Here is a 21230-nt window from a genome sequence, read left to right as displayed (position 1 = left end):
ACAAAACCTCCAGAAACATTCAAAGCTTGTCAGATGCTCCGTTGAGAGAAGTTCTTCAACAGCCCAGGTTGTTTTCTGCTCATCAGCTCAATGATGGGATAACAGTACATTTCCACGGCATCCGGTCCATCCCCAATCCTCATCCCTTAATCCCGGGAGACAAAGTGAAAAAGTGGACGTTTCTGGGGGGTTTGATAAGACGAGCGAAAATCAAACATAAAGTTACTTTTGGGACTCCGGTGAGTGAACAGTGATGTCAGTGGTCATGTTCAGCCCCGTTTTTGTTCCAGAGAAAGGCGATGGTGGTCTTTTGTGTTTCACAGCGGCGGTATAGAGAAAGGCTGACGAGGCAGCAGCAGGCGACACTGAATGGACAGGCGACAAAGCACAACTTACAAAACCGGATTCAGGCCTACCATCATTCACACATCGTTTCAAGTTTCAAGATTCATCACTGCAAAGCCCAAGGATTTTAAATCAGTCACTTATTAAATGCTAGAAACTTGACAGTAGTTCAGTAGGCGAATGGGCTGTGGTGGAAGAAGTAGCCTACTCACATCTTTTTGTTACCGGGCACACTACCAAAAGTAAAAGTACTCATTATGCAAAGTGGGCAATTTCAGAATAAAGTATTTTATATTATTGGATTATGACACAGAAGTGTGACAGATGTCATGTGTACAGAATGAACAACATAACAGAGTTACAACACATTCAATGCAGATGACATAAATTATTTAAATAATGATCGTAAGAAGAACAATGATGGAACAATTACAACTACTAATAATAACAGCAGCAGTGGATATAGTAGAATAACAAAAGAGGAGCGAGGAGCTCAGTGTATCCTCGGAAGTCCCCCGGCAGTCTAGGCCTATAGCAGCATATAGGGGCTGGACCAAGGCGAACATGAGCCAGTGTGGTTTTTGTCTAACTGTTAACTAAATTGCTTCACTTTCCACTTGTTGCCCTCTGTGGCTGTTTACTCCATTGTCCCCTTAATATGAACACATATTGCTTTGGGTTGTATTCTGTACTGGACACCTGCTCCCTATTGTCATCATTTTGAGATGTGTAAAGCTTATTTTATGCCCGTGAAGCAACAGTTAATGAAAAAAAAAAAATACAGTGGGAGTAAATGAACAGTGTAGGGGGTTTGACTCTATTTTTGCCTGAATTGTGATCTTTGACCTGTTAGTAATCAGTTTGTCAGTTCAAGTGACGGGAGAGATGTGTGTTAAAGGGCAATGCTCATGTGTTGAAGAGACTTTAGCAGTTAGTTTCTCTCATACCTCAAATTGTGTTTGACCTGAAATGTGCCCTGAACACAGGATCACACGGGATTTGAAGTGAACTCAGGCAGCCAGGTTCTCTGGTAAAGGTCTAGTAATGGATTTAAAGTCAACACTTCTGGTTGTTGGAGGCTCTGCGTGCTCTTTCAAACTGCTGAACGCCGTCATCAGATTCCTTCCAACACCAGAACTGGCACGCAAGAAATCCTGGAGGTGGAGGAACATCAGCACTTCATTAGCTCACAGCTCGCTGGCAGGATCATGGGCTGTCTTATGGTGCGTAAAGACACAGTAATCAGAGTTGGTGCTATCGTTTATTTTAATATCTTCCTCCGGTTTCTCTTCCTCTCGCTCAACATGCAGTTTCTACCTTAGACCTCACATGCTGGAGGACCTGATCTCCTCTCACTCCTTGCTCTCCCACAGTCTCGTAGCTGTGTCTACAGGTGACAACCTCGCTCACGACACACAAAGATGCACGTGCTCACACATCAGCAGACAGCGGACATTAGGCTAGAAATCAACTTGGTTATTTCACCTAATTAAGAATGGAAACCTCTGCTACAGCAGCAGACACTGAATGTAGAGTTTGAATGTATGAGGCTTTCACAACAACAACTTCCAAGTCATGCAACAATCTGTTCCTGGATTGAATCAAGTAAAAGTTAATTTACCTCACTTGGATATCAGACGCTGACCACACCAGTTTATATACTGACAGTAAAAAAAGCAAAGTGGGGAAATGATGAAAATGTTGTTCTGCAAGATTTAATAAAAGGATTGAACAAACCTTAACCAAAACAGTGAATGATGTTTTGTGTATCAATGTACATGTGTTGCATGCTTACATAACTCATGTACTTCCTCCTCTAGGTTATTTTATCCATGACTTCTTGGACGTGGCTTTGAACCAGTCATGTAAACGGTCCTGGGAGGTGATCCTCCACCACACCGCGGTAATAAACTTTACACCGCGCGTGTGTGTGTGTTTACATGTGTGTATAGCACGGTGGCCGAGACAGCTCAACACACTGCAAATAAATAAGTGTCCCCCTGGATGCTTCTGTTTCGTTGTTGTGTATTTGCTTGTGTTTTCTGTATTTGCAGTGCATGTCTGTGTTTTTTTACGTGACATATTTGTTGTTTTAGTAGAAAGTTCGAAAATTGGATAATCTTGAACATAGACAGAATATCTGCATTTCAGAAAATCTAGAGATAGAACTAATTGATGACATATATTTAAAGATATGACGAAGGATCAACAGAAAACAAAGATTCCATCTGGGTGTCATTAGGATCTGAGTACAAAGTATTTGTTAGGTTGACTTTTTCCAGCCTTGACGCGTCTATGTGTTGTAACGATGAGGTCAGTGAATTAAATCGCACACGACCTGATTCCCCTCCAGCAGGAAAACAGCTCAGTGACTTTAGGTCACGAGATTGTAAAATAGAGGACACGTTTTGCTGATAGCTGAGCTAATGAGTCGCTCTGTGAAGCTCTTTTAAGTTGCTGATTGAACCAGAGAGGTAACTCAACACTCATAATTCAAGGTCTGCTTGTGTTGAGTTCTAATAAGATGTAAGGCTTTATGTTTGCCAGATTATAACAATATCCTTCAGTATATGCTCCTTCAATGTCCTTAAAAGTTTTATCAAACTCACAAAATGTTCACCTGCAGAGGACAAAATTGACTTTTTGCAACTTGTCTTTCTAATTATTTTTAAGGATGTATAATGATGGATTGATTATTTACATTAATTTATATATAATTTAATACTCTAAACCCTTAGAAAGTGCTTCCACAGTAGGGGATTTAGTGTATGAGGTATTAATTATCTATTGATCATCTACTTTACAGTAGAAGTATTGGAATCTAAAAGTGACCTCAGAAACTCTTTTCATTCATTTTAATGTGTGGTTTCTTTAGTGAGAGTGTGAATTGAGTTTTGCTGCATGTTTCTGCTTGTGTGTGTGTGTGTGTGTGTGTGTGTGTGTGTGTGTGTTAACCTCTGATTCTTCTCTCAGGTGCTCTCCTGCTTCAGTTTCTCTGTGACGTCCCACCTCTTTGTGGGCTACTCCGTGGTGTCTTTGCTGGTTGAGATCAACTCAGTTTTCCTTCACATCAGGCAGCTCCTCCTCCTGTCAGGACGGAGGAACGTGCCAGGGTCGGACATCACAGCCCCTCGCCCCTCTGTGACCTACAGAGTGACCAGCTGGCTCAACCTGGGAACGTACGTGGCACGGTGACTCTCCTCTGGAGGTTTCACAACTGTGAAAATCAATAGCAAAACTACCTCTTGCACAAGAAAGTGTTCATATGTGAGCGTGTGCAAAAAAATCCATGGGTGGCCTTTCATATGTATTTAAATGAATGATTAAGTAATCTTTGCTAAGAAGCTGCTAGTTCATCTGGAAAAAAAGTTAAGAAATATTCCTCAAGATGTATAACTTCAAAGGAATAGTTAGACATTTTAGGATGTGAACTTGTCCTATTTCTTGCTGAGATTCAGATGAGAAGGTCGATATCATATCTATCAGTTTAATATGAAGCTGGTGCCGGGACACCGACAACTAGTCTGGCTTTGTCCAACAACAACAAAATCTGCCTTCCAGCTCGAGCACTAATTTCTCTAATGATATCATATTGGTTAAAAAAAAAGAGTTTCTCACAGATTTTTTTGTCTCGACCTGCAGGTTATTGGTGTTTCGTGTCTGCACGCTAGCTTGGATGACCCGCTGGCTGGCGGCTCACAGTGAACGTATGTCTCGCTACGTCCTGATGATGGGGACAGTAGGCCTGAGTCTCATCTCCATCATGAACATGGTGCTGTTTTACAGACTGCTCAGGGCAGACTTCCTCCCCAGCACACACAACACTAGCAACGACCACTAGAGAAGCCAGCTCTGGGTTTCCCCTTGTCAAAAATGACTCCATTGGTCCAGTTGAAAAGTGGTTCAAGGACCCGAAGGACCACTGTAACTTATAGTGCTTGCTTGTAACTTCTAATGTCAATAAAGTAGAGATGAAGCACAAGTTAGCAGATGTCTTTTGGGAGTTTAGACATAAAAAGGGCAGCAATCAGCTCCAATAAACTGCCTAAGCTGCGTTTTTTTTTCTTTTTGCATTTTTTATGCAACACTGATTATTTAACATCATATGGTCAGTTCAGCTCAGTTGTTGCTATGTACAACCGCTCAAGTATTTATTCAGGTTGTGTGTTTCCAAAAAGTTATATTCAGTGTCTACATTTTTAAACGAGGCATCATGCAACTAAGCACATGCTTTATAATAACAGATTAAAGCAGCATACACTACATCATGATCCTCTTCTGCTGGAACAATTGGGTAAGAGTGGGACCATCACAGCTTGTCTTAGTTTGGACCTCTTCTTCTCTGACGTGAGGCAGGTGAACCTTCTCTGTCCTGGACTCTCTCTCATAGCAGGGACACACCTTTAGGTGCTCTGACATGGACGGGACGTCTTGGAAGCACCAATCGTCCACAGGAGAGAACAAAGTGCTGAAGTGCCAAACCTGAAGTCACAGAGAAGAGACAGGCAAGAGAGAGAGATCGGGATATTCAGTCCTATGTTTTCATTTACACTCAATATTCTCCTAAAATTGTGCTGGAATTGTAATCAATCAAATATTAAATGTTAGTTAAGGCAGTAAAGGACAGTACTCTTTGTGGTGAAGCTGCACGTAGAATATTTAGCCGTTATAAAACTTGAGGTCTCTACAGAGGAACTACTCAGTTTCATTATTAATGTAAAATTATTACAGCAAGTACTATCAGATATATCAAAAGTACAAGTTAGTGTATTATAATTATGTGATATAATTAGATTTTGGATCAACTTTTAAGCAGCATTTAACTGATGTGGCTGGCTGAGGAGCTAGTTTTAATTGGTACACATAACTAAAACTAACAGTCCTGCAATAAATCCAAACTTCATGAAGATAATAGTGTTTTTATTCAATAGAGATCAAATCCATACCTACGCCCTACCTGATTCTATCTTGTATCATATACTGTACTCTCACCTTAATGTTGACCATCTCTTAAATATTAAAAAATCACTTTCTTTTTGGTGACATAATTTAAACTTTAAACTTGCTGATGAATGGTCAAATAAACCTGATAGACACACTGGTTCTTATCTCACCGTCTGCTTCACCCTCCACTTGGCTCCTCCATGCGAGTAGGTCTTCTTCTCCCAGCGGAGGGTGACCATCCCTCTCTCCTGCAGCAGAGAGGAGCTCACCTGCCTCATCAGCTGGGACACCAGAGCCAGCTGGGACAGGGACAGACTGTCCAGGAAACTGACCATGTGGCACAGCACCTCGTAGGGCAGCGAGCTCAGAGAGTCCTCTGGTCCTCCTCCCCGACCTCCTCTCTTCCTCTGAGTGGTGGAGGAGTCCACTGAGCTCCTGGACGGCTGGGAAGCTTCACCCGGAGAAACAGGGACGGTGGGATGCAGGCTAAAGCAGCCAAGGTCCTCGCTGAAACAAAAGTGGAAACTGTGTTCTTAAAGGTTCATTAGATTTGTACTGCCCTGACTGACTGTAATTTATCTGCAGGGGAACTTGGTTAACAATAACAGGAAAGGAATGATGATGCTAGAAGAATGTGTAGCCCCTGTGTAAGATAAGAGATTAAAACTAGTCAGGGTGCTACAAAAAGAAATGAAATGAATGTGAATCAGTACGACACCATAATAATGATGAACTGTTGTATCTTACTTGTAGGAGACAGTGGCTTCATGAGTGGAGGGCTGAAACCTCGTCTGGCTGTAGGTGCATCCCAGGTAGGCCAGGGGGCATCTCTGCTCAAACCATCCACTCACACACATCTGGATGTCACTGTGGATGTTCCTGCATGTGAGAGCATTTATTATTAGAAAATGAAATGTGATTTTGTGCATTGCTTTGGTTCAACAAAACAATGTAACATCAAACCAGAGCATACTATTGACCTGAAGTTTTTAATTTGTAGGGTTTGTTTTTCATCTCACTGTAACATCAGAGATGTGGTGGTTAGTGCATCTGGATGAATCAGATTAGGTGAATTCCTACAAAATAGATTCAAGTAATAATGATCGAGTCTCTAATATTTAAATAATATCCTTTTATCTACAACCTACTTTCTATCTTCCAGGATAATCTGGACTGGTATGAGTACAAACACAATTTCATTTTATATTTTAATTTTTAAGGTGTTACTAAGGTGTAAGATCTGGCTAGCAAAAGCCCCTCTCCTCCCGGCAAATTAGTGTTCTGGCGGGAGGACATAATGATACGAGACGTATTCTCATTTCTGTCACTTTGGATTTAATCATAAAGAAACTATCAAAACGTATATGAATTGTACAGTCCCCAGTTAGTGGCAGAGTAAAAACAATATGGGTTGACGCCACACATGAATATTATAAGATCGCAATGTTATTTTGACCAGCTCTCGGAGTTTCAACCGTTTGGTCAAGTTTAGCATATTCTTACCCTGCTTTTAGTTAATAGTTGGCTTTTTTTGTATGAACAATAACTGTACATTTAGAATATGTGTGGACGCAGTAGTAGATGTGAAATTGTTGATCCCCATTCGTTTGGCACATGTGGCCATATTTTACACAAAGCACCTTTTTAAAACTGTGAAGAAACTACATATTTTTGGAATTTCTTATTTCCCATGCAGGCAATAATTGGATTTCAAAGGATAATTGGATAAAAAAAATAAAAATAAGTAAACCCACTTATAATGTTTGCCATACTCTCTGCGCTGGAAGGTGTGTCCACAGAGGAAGGTGAAGGCAGAGCTGGCCTTGTGGTGCCGACTGGTGACGCTTTCCACCTGCAGCTGTAGGTGCAGCTCCAGCGGTTTGGCAGCGGTCAGGTCAGCCAGCGATGTTTCTCTCCGGAAAGGAGCAGACAAGAAGTTGTAGGTCTGTGTGCCTTCATCTTGTAACAGAGCGTCCGTGCATACGCTCTCTGCAATGAGGTGACCTCTTTGCTCCTTCTCCAGGGAGCACAGCAGAGAGGCCTGAGAGGCACATCGAAAACATTATGTGATAGTATATTTAGTTTATCTGTGGTCATTAGGATTTATGAAGAGTTAAACATTATGCCACTGAATTCCACTGAGGAGGTCATTTAATGACTTGCTCAGTTGGTTTTTAACCAACAGCCCAAAACCCTTACTCTTACCTTACCTGATGAATGTATGATAAAAATGTTTTAATATTCTATTGATTGACAAATTCTTCCAGCACTGAAAATGCTTTTATAGTAAAAAGAAAGTGAGATATTCAATTAAATTTTCTCTCTGGCTTGACAGACGCTCAGGAAAATACACTTTCCTTAAGCGCCCCAAAATGACCAAAACGAGGACATTTTAATCAAAAGAGGTGCGATGGATTTAAAAGATTGGAGGATGAATCTCTCTCACCTGAACCTCATCCCACACTGGCATCTTCTCTAGGACCACCCCGAGGTCGCTGGTATCCACAGCTCGCTTCTCCCTCTTGTAGAAATTGGGGTTGCGGATGCGGGACTGCCTGGCAGAGAAGCTGGTTGGGGTTTTAAAGGTACGCACAGTGATAATCTTCATCGGCTCCAAGTGTCCGTACACAAATTCCCTTTTCAGTTTTTCAGCGAGACAAGAGGAAGCAATGCATGCACTGCTCCCCTGTTGGCAGGAGTTTGATGCTGAGGCATCCATACAGGTATCTGATGTATCTTCTTCTGTCAGAGTGGCCAGGCTGTCTCCTCTGCCTCCCATAACTGCCTCTCCAGCTTTCCTGCAGCCACCTCTTTCCATACTGAACATGCTCTCCCAGGCGTTGTAGTTTTCCAACAGATCAGCATTCACTTCTGTGCCCCAGGCAATAGCCTCTCTCTCTTCCTGGGTTAGCTCCTGCTCATATTCAACATCAACCTCATCTTCATCCTCCTCTTCTTTTTCACCAGATGTGTGCATGTCGGACATGTTCAAAGACTCCCGATCACTGGCCTCCTTTGCAGCTGCCTTTTCTGCTACCTCTTTCCTCTGCTTCTCCTTCCTCCTGTCGTCCCTCCTTTCTTTCTCGCCCTCATCCACACTCTGGGTCAGCTCTGGGAACAGATTTCTCATCTTCATGGAGTGAAACAGGAGGTCCTGGTCTTTCAGGGCCATGGCCAAGTCCAGACATCTTCCCTGCTCTCTTTCCCTGAGCAGGTTTTTCAGTAGCTCAGTGTTTGGATAAGAATGGGCATCGTTGGCCGGCCATCGGTTCCACTCCATGGAGCAACATACTACGCTGGCCGGACACAGCTGGAGGTGAGCTGCCTGCGAGGAGCGGGGCAGGTGGAGCGGGCAGCCGTACTCGGCGTTGAGGCAGGGCACCCTCACGTTGGGGCAGAGCAGCAGGTGATCCTCCTCTTTACAATGGTGGAAGAGAGCTCCACAGTGCAGGGGGCAGGGGATGACCGCACAGCACACAGAGACCTCCACCCGAGCCCTGCAGCGCCGGCTGTAGCAGGAATCACAGTGGACGTGCTGTCGCACCCTGGAGGCTCGAGAACGCTGACTCTGATTGAGTTCAGGGAGGAAGAAAGGAAAATGATGCAACAGATAAAAAGCATAAAAACAGTCACAAAATCATCTTTAATTTGGGGCTTTTAATCTCTACTAGTGTGCCCTTTGAAAACATGCCTCCTCAGAGTCAGGTCAAGGACACAGGGGGCCCAGCTTAGCAGCATTATGCTACACAGAGCAATGTTTACTTGTTTATTTAAAGTGTATTAACATTGAACTTGTCAGGTTTCCAAGTTTGAAGAAAGCATTCCCTACATCTGCCAAGTAGATCAGATGTGAAATAAGTGAAGAACAGAGATTCCTTGCTTCATAGTGAAATGGGTCAGCCATTAATAAACATGGAATTGTGGCTTTGAATATTTCACTTTGGGTAAACATCTTATAGCTTCGATGGAGAGGCAAAACAGAATATACCGTAAGTGATACTGTCAACTATTGTAAAATAAGATGATTAGAGCAACTTAAAGAGAAATAAAAGTGGAAAACTGAATCTTAGAGTTGCAAAATAAAACCATACCATGCTTCAGATGCTGCAGGTCCTGCAAACCAAGAAGAAACTATGAATCTCATAGTCTTGCATGTCATCACACACAAGGTTACCAGCAGGGTCCTGTGACATTAGAGTCAATGGGAACAGAACTACAGACTTAAGCCCACCGCTCTAAGAGAAGGGAAAGCAGAGAAACATACTCCGTGTACTCCGTCTTGTGCTTTAAAGACCAAGTGTCTCTGTGCGTGTGTGTGTGTGTGTGTGTGTGTGTCTGAGCTATGTGTGTGTTTTATAAATAGAGCCGAGCACTGACTGAGAAATGTTACACAGTTGGTCAGAAACATGGTTTGGGTTACCAGCACCCTCAGAGACTTGCATCAGGAAATCTCTCCCTCTGATTCATATTGTGGTGCTTTGCACAATTGATTTGCAGCTGCAGAGAGCAAAATTTGTGTTACTTCATATCCAAACAGAGTCCTCTAGTGGAGATTCAATAAAAAGTGTCAGTGTCACTCCAACAGAAGATAAGCTGATGGCTCTGTGCTTGATGCTGGTGCACATTCATTCGGCCCAGGAATGAATAGATAGAAGTTTGGTGGCCGTGATTGAGTCCGCTGCAGAAACTGAAAGGGGTGGGGGGGGTTCTCCTGCTGAACTTGCTTGGTGCTTCTTGGCTAATTTTAACCTGGCAGTACAAACAGCACAGAGACCAAAAGCAACGTTATAAAACGAGGAGGAAGCAACACTTCTGCAGTGGCACCTTGGTAAGAGCTTTGACTGGATACGGTGTGATCCCGCTTTGAATGTGTTAAAATACTTCGATGATGTTTAGTTTTGTTATTTTAAGTTGCAAACAGTCCAGTGAAACTTCTTAGACCAGTAACACAACGGAAGTAAAGTTGCTTCAAGTGCTCGTCTGTGCTTCAGGACACACACCGTAACAATATATAGGCCTCTAGTTTACCTTCAGCTCCTCATTTAGTAAGAACATGGAATAAATACATTTAAATGCAGTTTTGTAAGAGTGCTTTTGGAGCCAAGCTGAAGAACAGATGTTGATGCTTACCATTACTGTTTGTTGTGAGGCGTAGGGATCATAAGATACATGATATACAAAACAAACAACATTAATGCTGCCTAAAACTCTTGAGAATAATAATATCATTTTACTATGTCAGGCCTCTAAAAATAATTCATATTAAACCAGAAGGAAAGAATCACTCTTTCTATCTCTTTGTTTGACCTGGTCATAATATGTGACTGATGGATCCCAATCCAAAAAGATCGAGTAACACTATGTTATCCACTATTTGGGGTATTTAACATTACATGGTTTACGTATGAATCTGTGTGTCATTTCTGTGTTTTACTTGCAGGATTACAAAAACCTTTGCTTCAGTGTCCTCTAGATATGGTGAGTCACAGACCTTCCACATCTAATTCATGTTGAGTTAAAGCTTTGATGCACCATGTTTATTATGCACTGTTTTCTATGTTGTAAATCTTAATCTTTTATCCAAGCTGACTCCTCTCTTTTTCTTTCTCATCCAATCAGAGTCAGCGTTCTCGAGCCTCCAGGGTGCGACAGCATGTCCACTGTGATTCCTGCTACAGCCGGCGCTGCAGGGCTCGGGTGGAGGTCTCTGTGTGCTGTGCGGTCATCCCCTGCCGCCTGCACTGTGGAGCTCTCTTCCACCATTGTAAAGAGGAGGATCACCTGCTGCTCTGCCCCAACGTGAGGGTGCCCTGCCTCAACGCCGAGTACGGCTGCCCGCTCCACCTGCCCCGCTCCTCGCAGGCAGCTCACCTCCAGCTGTGTCCGGCCAGCGTAGTGTGTTGCTCCATGGAGTGGCTCCGGTGGCCGACCGATGACATGAACCCACACGGCGACTTGGCCCTGCAGGTGAACGTGCTGAAGGAAATCCAGGGGCAAGGGGAGCCTCTGGATCTTGCCATGGCCCTGGTGGATCAATCAGACCTTTATGACCGCTTGAAACTGAAGGCTGTCTTTCCAGAGCTGATCGAAGCAGACGAGGAGGAAATAAAGGATGAGAAGAAAGAAGAGACGTCAATGGGAGGGTCCGTCAACGGTGTCACAGATGAAGGTAAAACATATAATTTAAACACACAAAATAATACAAAAGCGTTGTAATTTCTGGTCTTTCTTTCCTCATCTGTTGTCTGTACACTTCACACCTCTGTTCCTGCAGAAAACGGCTTGTGTGAGGATAACGCTGTCGAAGAGACTCTACAGAACGGAGTGGGGCAAGCCTCAGGCATCAACAAAGAGAGATACGACCTGTGTGAGATGATGTTCGGCATGGACAAAGGCGGCTGCGCTGTTGCGCAGGCAAACCAAGACAATCCCAAGCCAGGTGAGAAGGTCAAGGACAAAGATGATGCGCTCGTAGACATAGATAAGACTGGTCAGGCCCCGTGGCAGGAGGGGGTGCTGGAGCGTCTGGGGCAGGAGCTTACCTTCGGACAAAACAAGGCCCGTATACCGAGGGAGGACGATTTTACCTACGGCAGCCTGGAGCCTATCCCAGACCAGACCCTGCGCTCTTTCAAGGTGATCATTCCAGCTACTGTTAAATTGCTGAAATTGAACTGTTGTTATCACCCTTATAAGGGGTGAGTTTGCATCAACCGTAGTGATGACCTCCTTCTTTTCGTGCATATCCAGGGCTTAAATCTCATCGGGCCTTAGCAGTAACATACCTGTGTACAGTGTGTAGGGGTGTAACGGTAAATAAAATTCCAGGAAATGCAAAAAGAAATGGCAGCTAATTGGCCATTATTCTTATTGTAAAAGTTGAGGCACTTAAATTGGCTACAGGCATATTGTCAATAAGAAAAAGTAAAAAACTTTAACACAAATGTCAGTAAAGCTCAATCATAAGACTCTCATCTGTCGATAATTCCTGAACTGTAGCTTGTGCACTGACAGACTTATTAAAATGCACAAGTGAAGGAACATTGCTGGGATTTTAGTATTAGTTTAGTATATTCAGTATTCTCTTTGACGCGGTCTAAAACTGCAGTGGGATGCTGCCTGAATGTCGTGGGGAGAAAGACTTGCCTTGTCTGTGTTTGTCTCTAATTGACACGTTCAGGTTATGCCGTCATGAATTAAATGTTTGAAGTGTATCCGTAGGTAAACTGAACTTTAGTTAATCGATGTTGGCATACAGTTTGACTCAAGTTGTGGTCCATTGAGCTTGACTAACTTGGCTAAGGCTGGAGATATACAGTACTTTACAGTACAACCAGCTGCATCATGAACACAATCGTTCACATACTTGCCTACGTACGACGTGTGGGCACACCAGAGAACAAAGACTGTACAGACGCCAGCTATTTTGACAAGCATATTTGTCACTGTGCAGCTGTGGCTCAATGGCTGGAGCAGGTCGTCCTTTAATCACAAGGTTGGTGTTTCTATCTCTGGCCCTTGAGTGAAAACTCACACTCTAGAACCTCCATTCCTCATGTGTGAGGAGTAGGCAAAAATAAACTATGTTACCAGTAATTGTTTTGGTCACAGGGCGTACCGAACTGAGGATGACGCATACGGAACAACCTGTACCCAACGGTTCAGGACAAATTTGCCATAATCAAACTGTTACATCCCTAGTTTAGACCCCTTTTTGCCCAAATGAAATTTGGAGTCGGGTAGAGTACATATCCACCAACAGGAAGTGAAAAATCAAAATTAAGAGTGACGTACAAACTACAGCAACTAGGAAGCACTACATCCAAATAAAACTGCACTCAACTACATTAAAGCCTAAAATGGCCCAATACAGCTTTAAAATAAGTGTAAACAAAACCTACTGCAGTCAACCTGAGCCAATAATCATTTACGAAAAGATGTGTTCACTGTACTCTGTACTTATTATGTAAAATGTATTTCTTCCTGTAAGATCCCTGACAGCTATCACTACAGCAAGCGGCGGGTTCATCACTACGACACAAGTCGGCCTCCGAGCGAGCCTCGCAGTGTGGACACATCCGACCTCGTATTCAAGGAAGAGGACTGCTTCAGTGATGAAGCAGCAGCCACCCTGCTGGTCTATGCTGAAAGGGAGGTCAGGGGTCATAAGGTCAGTCAGATATTTATGACCGTGTATTTATGTAACATGATGGGTAACAAGCTAAATGAAATAAATTGTACCAGCAGCAACAGTTATTCTCCAATAAACAAAGAAAAATCCTAATTTAAATGTGTTTTTGTTTATACTAAAACCAGTTTCAAGTTACTGCAGTTTGATTTTTATATCGTGTGGAAGAGTAACAAAACTTATGGTAAATGTATTGAATGGCTACATGTTGGTACAACAACCTTTAGTGAGGCACTTCATGCAAAAACAGGGGCCCTTTAAACTAGACTTAATGAGGGATTGTGATCGATTGGTTTCCATGCAGATCAGTGAGTCAAATGCATCCGATGGGCTTTATGTCGACGTGGCAACACAGACGCATTCGTTCCGCACGGCTCCGTTTCAAGCGAAGACGACCCTGGCTGAGGTGATAGTCGACAGACCTCTGAAGCTTCATCTTCAGCTGCAGTCAGAGAGGGTGAACAGCAGAAACACCAGAGCCAGCTGTGCCTTCACCTTCCTCTGCGGTCACACCTTCCACCGCAGGGAGTTCCCCACACATTTCAGGTGTCTATACTGACTTGGGTGTGTGTTTGTGGTTTGTTCCCCGTGAACCTACCTGCAGCTGAAGGATTAACATTAAAGTAATGGATGTTTGATTTCTCATCTCCCTCCCAGGAACGTCCACAGTGACATCCAGACGAGTCTGAGTGGATGGTTCGAGCAGAGATGCCCCCTATCCTACCTGGGATGCACCTACAGCCAGAGGAGGTTTCAGCCCTCCACACACAAAGCCATCGTCTCCTATGAGTGAGCACATTTCACATTCATCGGTACAGATTCAAATATTTGGGTCTACCATTTGCCATTAAATATTATCACAAACTTTTAAAGTGGCCATGATTTATACTCTCATCACTCTCGTAGCTTTGTGTACGCTAGCTGCTCATTACCAAACAGCAGACAGACAGTTTAGCAGCTAAAGAGCCAGAAGGTTCCCTCAGGAGTTGGTAGAGACAAAAAGCAGAGCTAAAAGAGAATGAATATTAGATTTACATTCAACAGGTTGCCACCAGGTTGCCCTAAACCTGCATTATTTCTAACAGCCACCAGGGGGCAACTCTTCTGGTTGCAAAAATAAGTCTGATGGTATAGAAGTCTATGAGAAAATGATCCTAATTCTCACTTGATTTATTCCTTCAGTAAACATAGTAAACATGAGTTTATGTCTCAATCCATAGTTTCAAGTCTCCTCCAATACAGCATGATGTTCATTTAGTACATTTCAAAGTTGGACACAAACAAACAAAGTTTAGAAACTTATTGGCTTGTATTTGTTTAGTGAATGAAGGGCTTTATATTTTCATCCCTACAGTCAACAGCTGAGGAGTTTCAACATGCGTCCCACACCTGTAGCCTCAGTAGGTGACGACTCCCAGCCGTCCAGGAGCTCAGTGGACTCCTCCACCACTCAGAGGAAGAGAGGAGGTCGGGGAGGAGGACCAGAGGACTCTCTGAGCTCGCTGCCCTACGAGGTGCTGTGCCACATGGCCAGTTTCCTGGACAGTCTGTCCCTGTCCCAGCTGGCTCTGGTGTCCCAGCTGATGAGGCAGGTGAGCTCCTCTCTGCTGCAGGAGAGAGGGATGGTCACCCTCCGCTGGGAGAAGAAGACCTACTCGCATGGAGGAGCCAAGTGGAAGGCCAAACCTGTGAGATATGCGTACTGAATCATTCAATCCATCATTGTAATATATAATAGGGAATCCCATACTCACTGTGATCCATATTTCCTTTTGTATCTTCCTGTTTCTCTCCAGGTATGGGAGTTCAGTCACCTCTTCTCCTCAGTGGATTCGTGGCATATGGCAGACATCCCTCCCATATCGGCTCATCTAAAAGTCTGTCCTTACTACGAGTCCTCTCTGCAGAGTGACCCTGTTCCCCTCCCAAGCATGAGTGACAAGCAGGAGTGCAGCCAGGAGAGGATTAACCTCGTCAACCATTTTGCAAGAAACAGATTGCAACAATGAAAAAGATCCTTTTCATTCTACCTGCCACTTCAGAATGTATTTGTGTATTATTGACACTGATGGCAGATTACACTGCACAAGTATAGGGATGATGTTTTATAACCAGTATGTCACGAAGCACTACACAGAGCAAATAAAATAAACCTGAACGTAGTTTTTTCTTCTTCTGTGTAATCTATACCTAATATTCAAATTATTGGATGAATGGTTTATACGTATACTGTATATAGCTTTAATTTATTTACTAAAACATTTTATATGAAAAAATAATAATTTAATAAAATAGAATTAGAGCTGCAAGGATTAATCAACTAGTTGACTGATGAAGATGAAGAACTTCTTACCTCTTAATTTCAGAAGAACTATTGTACTTTTTACTCAAACTACATTTATTTGACACCTATAGTTACAAGTTACTTTGCAAATTAGAAATGAACATACAAAAAATATAATTATAAGTAGAGTGCATAATTATTGATTGAAAGCCAATCAGCATAATAATGAGTTAAAATGGGCTGTCTTTAAGATGCTGTTAATGCTTAACATATAATAAACACTGCAATGGGCCTTTTACTTTTGATACTTTAAGTATGTTTTGCTAATACAATTAATGTGAATCCAGTACTTTAACTGTAACGGTATTTTTACTTTTTTTTACACGTTTCAGTACTTTTAAGTAAAGCATCAGAATAATTCTTCTGCCAATGAAAACAAACGAAGAGCCTCATATGATGCATAAGCTTTTCCAAAAGATTGATGAACAACATCTATCATCTCAAGGAATAAAATACAAATATGATTCCTTTCTTTGCTTGCAACAGCTGGTAGCATCACTTCCACGGAGCTCCTCCTCCTCCTGCTGCTGCTGCTTCGTGGCACTGATCACCCCTCATACCGGACTGCTTTGTTGTGGGTACAGCAGCCGCACTGCACGTACAGAGAAGAAGGTTATGAGGAGGTTATTTCTACTCAGACTGCAGCAGGATTCGTTCACACGGTCGGGAAACACGTCGGCCTGCTGCAACAGAGAAACAGCTCAGCCGAGAGCACGAGAAACGCGCAAAGCGCTGGTTTGCACGCAGAACGTCTTTGCACGAGTCTTTTTGTTTTACTCCATCTCCGCTGCATCGAGGGGCGGAGACAGCGCGGCGATACGAGGATCCATGAGAGACGCTCTGAACAGGACACAGCTTCAGTATCACGGTAGGCCACGGTCACAGTGATGAATGCACAGTTACAGGTAGACACCGCGTGAGCCACGGTGCAGAAACTAGAAAGCTTTTATGGGCTAGAAATAAAACCGAAAGAGGTTATTCAAATAGAGAGTGTTTTTTTTTATAAGATAATTACCTCATAAAGCTAATGCAGAAAATCTGAGTGAGATAGAATATCGAGCAGATGGTTTGTCAGTGTAGCTTGGTAAATAGATTATGTTTACTTTCCATGGAACAGACGCATAGTAAGCCTACCTGAGCTCTGCTCTATGTCGGTCCTCAAAATGGACCCACAACAGCTGTAGTGGGAGAAACCTTACCAAAAGACATCCAGCCTCCTGCATCTGTGTGCAGGTTGTGTAGGGCTGCAGCCATGGATGCTGGGAAGCTGGAGCAGCAGGTGGCCAGTGTGGAGAGAGGCATAGCCTTCCTGAAGCAGGAGCACCTGACCATGCTGACGGGTCTGCAGCTGGAGATCACACACCTGAGGAGGCGCTGTCATGGTCAGTGTATACCGGCGGCCTGCTGCTCTCCGTCTCTTCATGTGTCACTGAACCACTTGACTGTCCGTCTGTCACCCTGTCTTATCTTTCTCTGTCTGTCCGCCTGTTGTGCTTCTTTGCCTCGCGGGCCGCAGAGCTAAGCTGTGAGCTGGACTCCAGGTTTCCTGACAGAAGCACAGAAGGTAAGACAATACAGTTCCTTGATGACTAATGATATGAGGGAGTTATGGAGAGGAAAGAGGAGGAGAATTCACAAGGACTTCATGACAGAAAGGGATGCAATGACCAGAGTCGATGCCACATTATTACTGTAAATTGAGTTTGATCTTTTAATGTATTTGCATTACTATTAATATTCAGTATATATGCAGTATATTTTTTATTATATTTGTTAGGTATAGCGATGCACTGATACAATATGTCAGATCGGTGTTGGCACGTTATGAAGCGGTTCAAGCATCGGCCATGACATATCCATCCACATTCAATACAGTTTCCTTGTAATTAACATCATGTAAATCAGTGTTTCTGCTATCAGCTACAATCAGTCAGTCACAGCAGACTGCTGGCTTTGTTTTTAGTTAACCTAAAAATTGTCAACAATGAGATCCAGGCAGCAAGGTACTCAGATTTAAAGTTTGGGAAATATAGACCACCGGTGTTGAATCGGTTCTTGGTATCGGTAGATACCCTGAGTTGAGGTATTGGAATCAGTTTTGGGAAAGAAAAAGTTGGATGGAACAATGTGCTCAGTTTTTCCTGCAAGGAAAGTCAATGTTCCAGAGAGAGAGAGAGAGACATAAACAAGTTAGAAGGTAACATTGTTGGAATTTAAAGCGCTGTTTCTTCCTACAACACTGCATATATATATTTGGTTTTGCATATTTTTGTTCTGAATGGCGTGTATTGCAAGTTGTATCAATTTATCCATGTCCGTCAAGTGCTTTAGTCCAGCCTTGGTTTTATTGAGAACATTCAAGCACTGTGATTCTAAACTTCATCTGCAACAGATGAGTTATAAAACAAAAGTATGTGTGCAAAAACATAAGATATAAATACATTGTTCACCCAACATTTGTCTCCAGGGAGGGGAGTAATTATTCACAGGAAGTGATGTCTAGACTAAAATGTACTTTAACAGGGAATGAGTATTCTTTTGTTTATTGTTATCGTAAGTGTTATCGTAAGTCTTTTGGACAAAGCTATTTGGGTGGTGGTGGTATGTAAGTTGTGCTTCACATATTTGGTACCCCTTAAAATTGCATGCAGCACCAGCCTGGCCCCCAAATTTACAATGGTCACTGATAGGGAAGTAAATTACAGTATATGTGTGTATTATTTATTTAAGTGTGGGAGCACAGAAAGGCACAGTGAAAAGAAGAATGTATGAAATGTAATATAAGAGAGATTAATCAAGCAGAAATAAAAAAAGAGATATGGAGGATAGAAAAACAGACCAAATAATGACATCCTAATGTATAGAATAATCTCCTCAACATCTACAGTATTTTCTGTAACTTGATTATCTTCAGTCCGTACTGTGTTTGTTTATGTTTCTCAGAGGAAGAAGCAGAGCTAGCAGCACGCTGTGAGGCTGCACAGCGGCTCCTAGAGGACCAGCAGTGCGTGATGGTGGCCACGCGTGGAGAGCTGCGGGCTGGCCGGGCACGGGCATCAGCACTGGGAAGGAGCCTGAGAGAAGAAGAGCGGCACTTCCTGGAGGAGCTGAAACGTCGCAGCCACAAGATCACACTACTGAGTCGAGAGCTGCAACGCCAAAATGTCACCACGACAACCCTCTGCCACGAGCTCCACACCGCACGCTTAAAACTGTTCCAGCAACGGCAGCAGAGCACAGAGTCTGGGGCCGAGGGAGAGGGGGAACCCAGAGGAAAGGAGGAAGATGAGAATGATGATGATGATGAAGAAGAAGACGAAGGTGAGGAGGATGAAGATTACGAAGGGGAGGGCTCAGACTGGCTCCTGTCTCCACCTCCCCCGGCCTCTCCTAGCCAACCAGAAGCGAGACACAAGAGGCGTGTCAGCACGAGGGAGGAGAGGGTCAGAGCTTGCGTCCCCCAGGAGAGGGTGACGTCACCGCAGAGGCCACACCCTATGCCTGACCCCGCCCTCTTCCTAGTGCCGCTTAGATACCGCCTCCTCCGCTTGAACCAGCCGATCAGAACGCAGAATGGAGAGGGGATGGAGGACGAGTGGGAGGATATAGAGGACAGCAGGGTGCACAGGAGGGTGGACATGGGAGCAGGAGAGGGAGAAACTGCTCTGTGATGAAGACAGAAAAGACAACGTTGTCTTCCAGCAAGTTTTTGGCCAAGATCAACCAACAGCTGAAGCAGTTATTCTAGAAAAAAGCTTAAGACAAGATGTAACCATGTGATTGTCTGTAGATTTCAGGAAGTGAGTTAAATATTTAGAAGTTAGTTGCACAAGAGCGTGTGATCACAACAGCGTATTAACCTAATCCGTCACATTGATGGTACAACGTGTACTTTGAAAATGTGAAGATAAAAGAGCTGGTCCAAAAAAAAAGACTGAATAGTGGTACAGTTTCATATGGATGCCTTTTGATTTTAACACTGTTGATCACGGCTTTTGCTGGTAATTAGTAGCCTTGCCATGAATACTGTGAACACACCGTACTGTTGACGTACGTGGCAACCTGCTTTTTCACTGCACTAGCTGCATTCCAGGTGTGAAAAGTCACTCGAGAAGGCTTAGGGACATTTTGTATGATTTGCACTTTATTAAATTCATGCAATGTGCCTCGTCATGGCAGAGAATTATTTCTGGAGTATTGTTGTCTTTTGTCTCAGTGTTTAAAAAGTTTGTGTCACAGCAATACTTCATAAGCACTACTAGCTTTATTGATGGCTCTGTTCTGTGAGTAAGCCATGACAATGTGAAAGTGAGCCAGCATGAACAATACCAGGACCTTGACACAGCTAAATGGAATTGAGCCTTTTATTGATTTTATTATTTGCACCTTTGCTTTTCCTACAATGACATGTGAAAATATCTGCTGTAAAAAAGGCCTGTGTGGCTACAAAGATGTTCTGACCAACTGCTCTCAAATCTATTATTTATACTCAAATTGTATAAGAGCTGAAATGATTATCCAATAAATCGAGTAGTCAGCCGCATCAATAAATCGATCATACACGTCATTAGTCAAGCAAAAACATTAAACATTTATTAATTTCCTTTTTTTTACAAATTTGTGATGTTTTATAGGTCAAACTATTTATCAACTAATCAATAGAATAATCTGACCTAAATTGTACAAAATAAAAACATTCACCAGTATTAAATATCAGCATAACCCTCACAGAACGGTTTACAGCCCACTTCTGGATCTGGACGATTGTGATGACTGAGTCTGACCATCCTTCATTTGCAATCTGCATCTTTTTCTACGATACATATTTATTTACAACATGATATAGCAGCACACTGAAACTAAATGAAACTGGCATGTGATTTTTTAAATACACAGATGAATTGAGGAATTTAAAAGAAAAAAAAATACCTTTGAGTAATTTCTTTCAGTTAGATTTTATTGAAAGGAACATCACTGAAATATATAAATCCATATCCATATTTTGGAACACTCAATCCTCACCTCTTGCCAATGCAAACAGTTGCATGAACATTAATGCCAGGTATAACAATTAACAGATAAATACAAAAATACAAATAAAATAGGTTGGAGAACTATGAAGGTATATATTTTTTTTGTTTGCGTAATAAAGACACAAATATACCTTCATAGAGAACTACGTCGAAATACTCAATGCTTTAAACGAGATGCATTCAGTCATTCAATGTACCAAGCTCAGGAACATAAAGCACCATTTACAAATGAACAAATGCACTTAGTAGCCACTACTGTTTCAATAAGTCACACATACATTTAGGCAATTGGAGAAAAAGCATAAAAGTATAAAAACATACTTTGAATGGACATAAAATACAAGGGAATAACTGTGAGGTAACATTTTTAATTGAT

At 42.7% G+C, this 21230-nt stretch overlaps 4 protein-coding genes across 6 annotated transcripts; 3 read left to right on the top strand and 1 right to left on the bottom strand.

The window, feature by feature from the left end:
* Positions 1 to 1154: 1154 nt before the first annotated feature.
* LOC116388842 (TLC domain-containing protein 2-like) lies at positions 1155 to 5768 on the top strand. Its single transcript, XM_031857093.1, has 5 exons — positions 1155 to 1568; positions 1656 to 1738; positions 2166 to 2248; positions 3319 to 3524; positions 3988 to 5768. The coding sequence occupies exons 1-5, from the start codon at positions 1390 to 1392 to the stop codon at positions 4184 to 4186; spliced, it is 750 nt and encodes a 249-aa protein (XP_031712953.1). The 5' UTR covers positions 1155 to 1389; the 3' UTR covers positions 4187 to 5768.
* LOC116388839 (F-box only protein 40-like) lies at positions 1687 to 17361 on the bottom strand. Of its 2 annotated transcripts, none has more exons than XM_031857088.1 (8): positions 15232 to 17361; positions 14867 to 15128; positions 9381 to 11370; positions 7736 to 8857; positions 7044 to 7330; positions 6037 to 6168; positions 5460 to 5796; positions 1687 to 4827 (listed from the first exon to the last, which is right to left on the bottom strand). In XM_031857088.1, the coding sequence occupies exons 3-8, from the start codon at positions 9381 to 9383 to the stop codon at positions 4606 to 4608; spliced, it is 2103 nt and encodes a 700-aa protein (XP_031712948.1). In that variant the 5' UTR covers positions 9384 to 11370; positions 14867 to 15128; positions 15232 to 17361; the 3' UTR covers positions 1687 to 4605. The 2 variants fall into 2 exon arrangements, with proteins under 2 accessions (XP_031712948.1, XP_031712947.1); XM_031857087.1 differs by having other exon boundaries at positions 14867 to 16413; positions 17021 to 17361.
* On the top strand, positions 9378 to 15628 carry LOC116388840 (F-box only protein 40-like). Its single transcript, XM_031857090.1, has 9 exons — positions 9378 to 10117; positions 10730 to 10767; positions 10909 to 11458; positions 11564 to 11925; positions 13280 to 13459; positions 13782 to 14023; positions 14135 to 14266; positions 14832 to 15165; positions 15274 to 15628. Exons 2-9 carry the CDS (start codon positions 10765 to 10767, stop codon positions 15484 to 15486), a joined length of 2016 nt encoding a protein of 671 aa, XP_031712950.1. The 5' UTR covers positions 9378 to 10117; positions 10730 to 10764; the 3' UTR covers positions 15487 to 15628.
* Positions 16229 to 20630, top strand: LOC116388841 (coiled-coil domain-containing protein 92-like). Of its 2 annotated transcripts, XM_031857091.1 has the most exons (4): positions 16229 to 16689; positions 17055 to 17203; positions 17338 to 17385; positions 18765 to 20630. In XM_031857091.1, the coding sequence occupies exons 2-4, from the start codon at positions 17074 to 17076 to the stop codon at positions 19490 to 19492; spliced, it is 906 nt and encodes a 301-aa protein (XP_031712951.1). In that variant the 5' UTR covers positions 16229 to 16689; positions 17055 to 17073; the 3' UTR covers positions 19493 to 20630. The 2 variants fall into 2 exon arrangements, with proteins under 2 accessions (XP_031712951.1, XP_031712952.1); XM_031857092.1 differs by having other exon boundaries at positions 16229 to 17203.
* Positions 20631 to 21230: the final 600 nt, after the last annotated feature.

This window comes from Anarrhichthys ocellatus, unplaced genomic scaffold, assembly GCF_004355925.1.
Source record: "Anarrhichthys ocellatus isolate YVR2014 unplaced genomic scaffold, GSC_Weel_1.0 scaffold18, whole genome shotgun sequence".
NCBI lineage: Eukaryota > Metazoa > Chordata > Actinopteri > Perciformes > Anarhichadidae > Anarrhichthys > Anarrhichthys ocellatus.
This window is presented reverse-complemented; position numbering and strand designations above follow the sequence as displayed.

Coding starts and splice junctions, on each gene's coding strand:
- LOC116388839 (XM_031857088.1), bottom strand. Junction 7,331..7,735: donor CAGTGTGGGATGAGGTTCAG/GTGAGAGAGATT, acceptor TGTGCCTCTCAG/GCCTCTCTGCTGTGCTCCCT. Junction 5,797..6,036: donor GAAGCCACTGTCTCCTACAA/GTAAGATACAAC, acceptor CTTTTGTTTCAG/CGAGGACCTTGGCTGCTTTA.
- LOC116388841 (XM_031857091.1), top strand. CDS start 17,074: ATGGATGCTGGGAAGCTGGAGCAGCAGGTGGCCAGTGTGGAGAGAGGC. Junction 17,204..17,337: donor CCTGAGGAGGCGCTGTCATG/GTCAGTGTATAC, acceptor CGCGGGCCGCAG/AGCTAAGCTGTGAGCTGGAC. Junction 17,386..18,764: donor TCCTGACAGAAGCACAGAAG/GTAAGACAATAC, acceptor TATGTTTCTCAG/AGGAAGAAGCAGAGCTAGCA.
- LOC116388842 (XM_031857093.1), top strand. CDS start 1,390: ATGGATTTAAAGTCAACACTTCTGGTTGTTGGAGGCTCTGCGTGCTCT. Junction 1,739..2,165: donor TCTCGTAGCTGTGTCTACAG/GTGACAACCTCG, acceptor TTCCTCCTCTAG/GTTATTTTATCCATGACTTC. Junction 2,249..3,318: donor TGATCCTCCACCACACCGCG/GTAATAAACTTT, acceptor TTCTTCTCTCAG/GTGCTCTCCTGCTTCAGTTT.
- LOC116388840 (XM_031857090.1), top strand. Junction 11,459..11,563: donor CAACGGTGTCACAGATGAAG/GTAAAACATATA, acceptor CTGTTCCTGCAG/AAAACGGCTTGTGTGAGGAT. Junction 15,166..15,273: donor CCAAGTGGAAGGCCAAACCT/GTGAGATATGCG, acceptor GTTTCTCTCCAG/GTATGGGAGTTCAGTCACCT.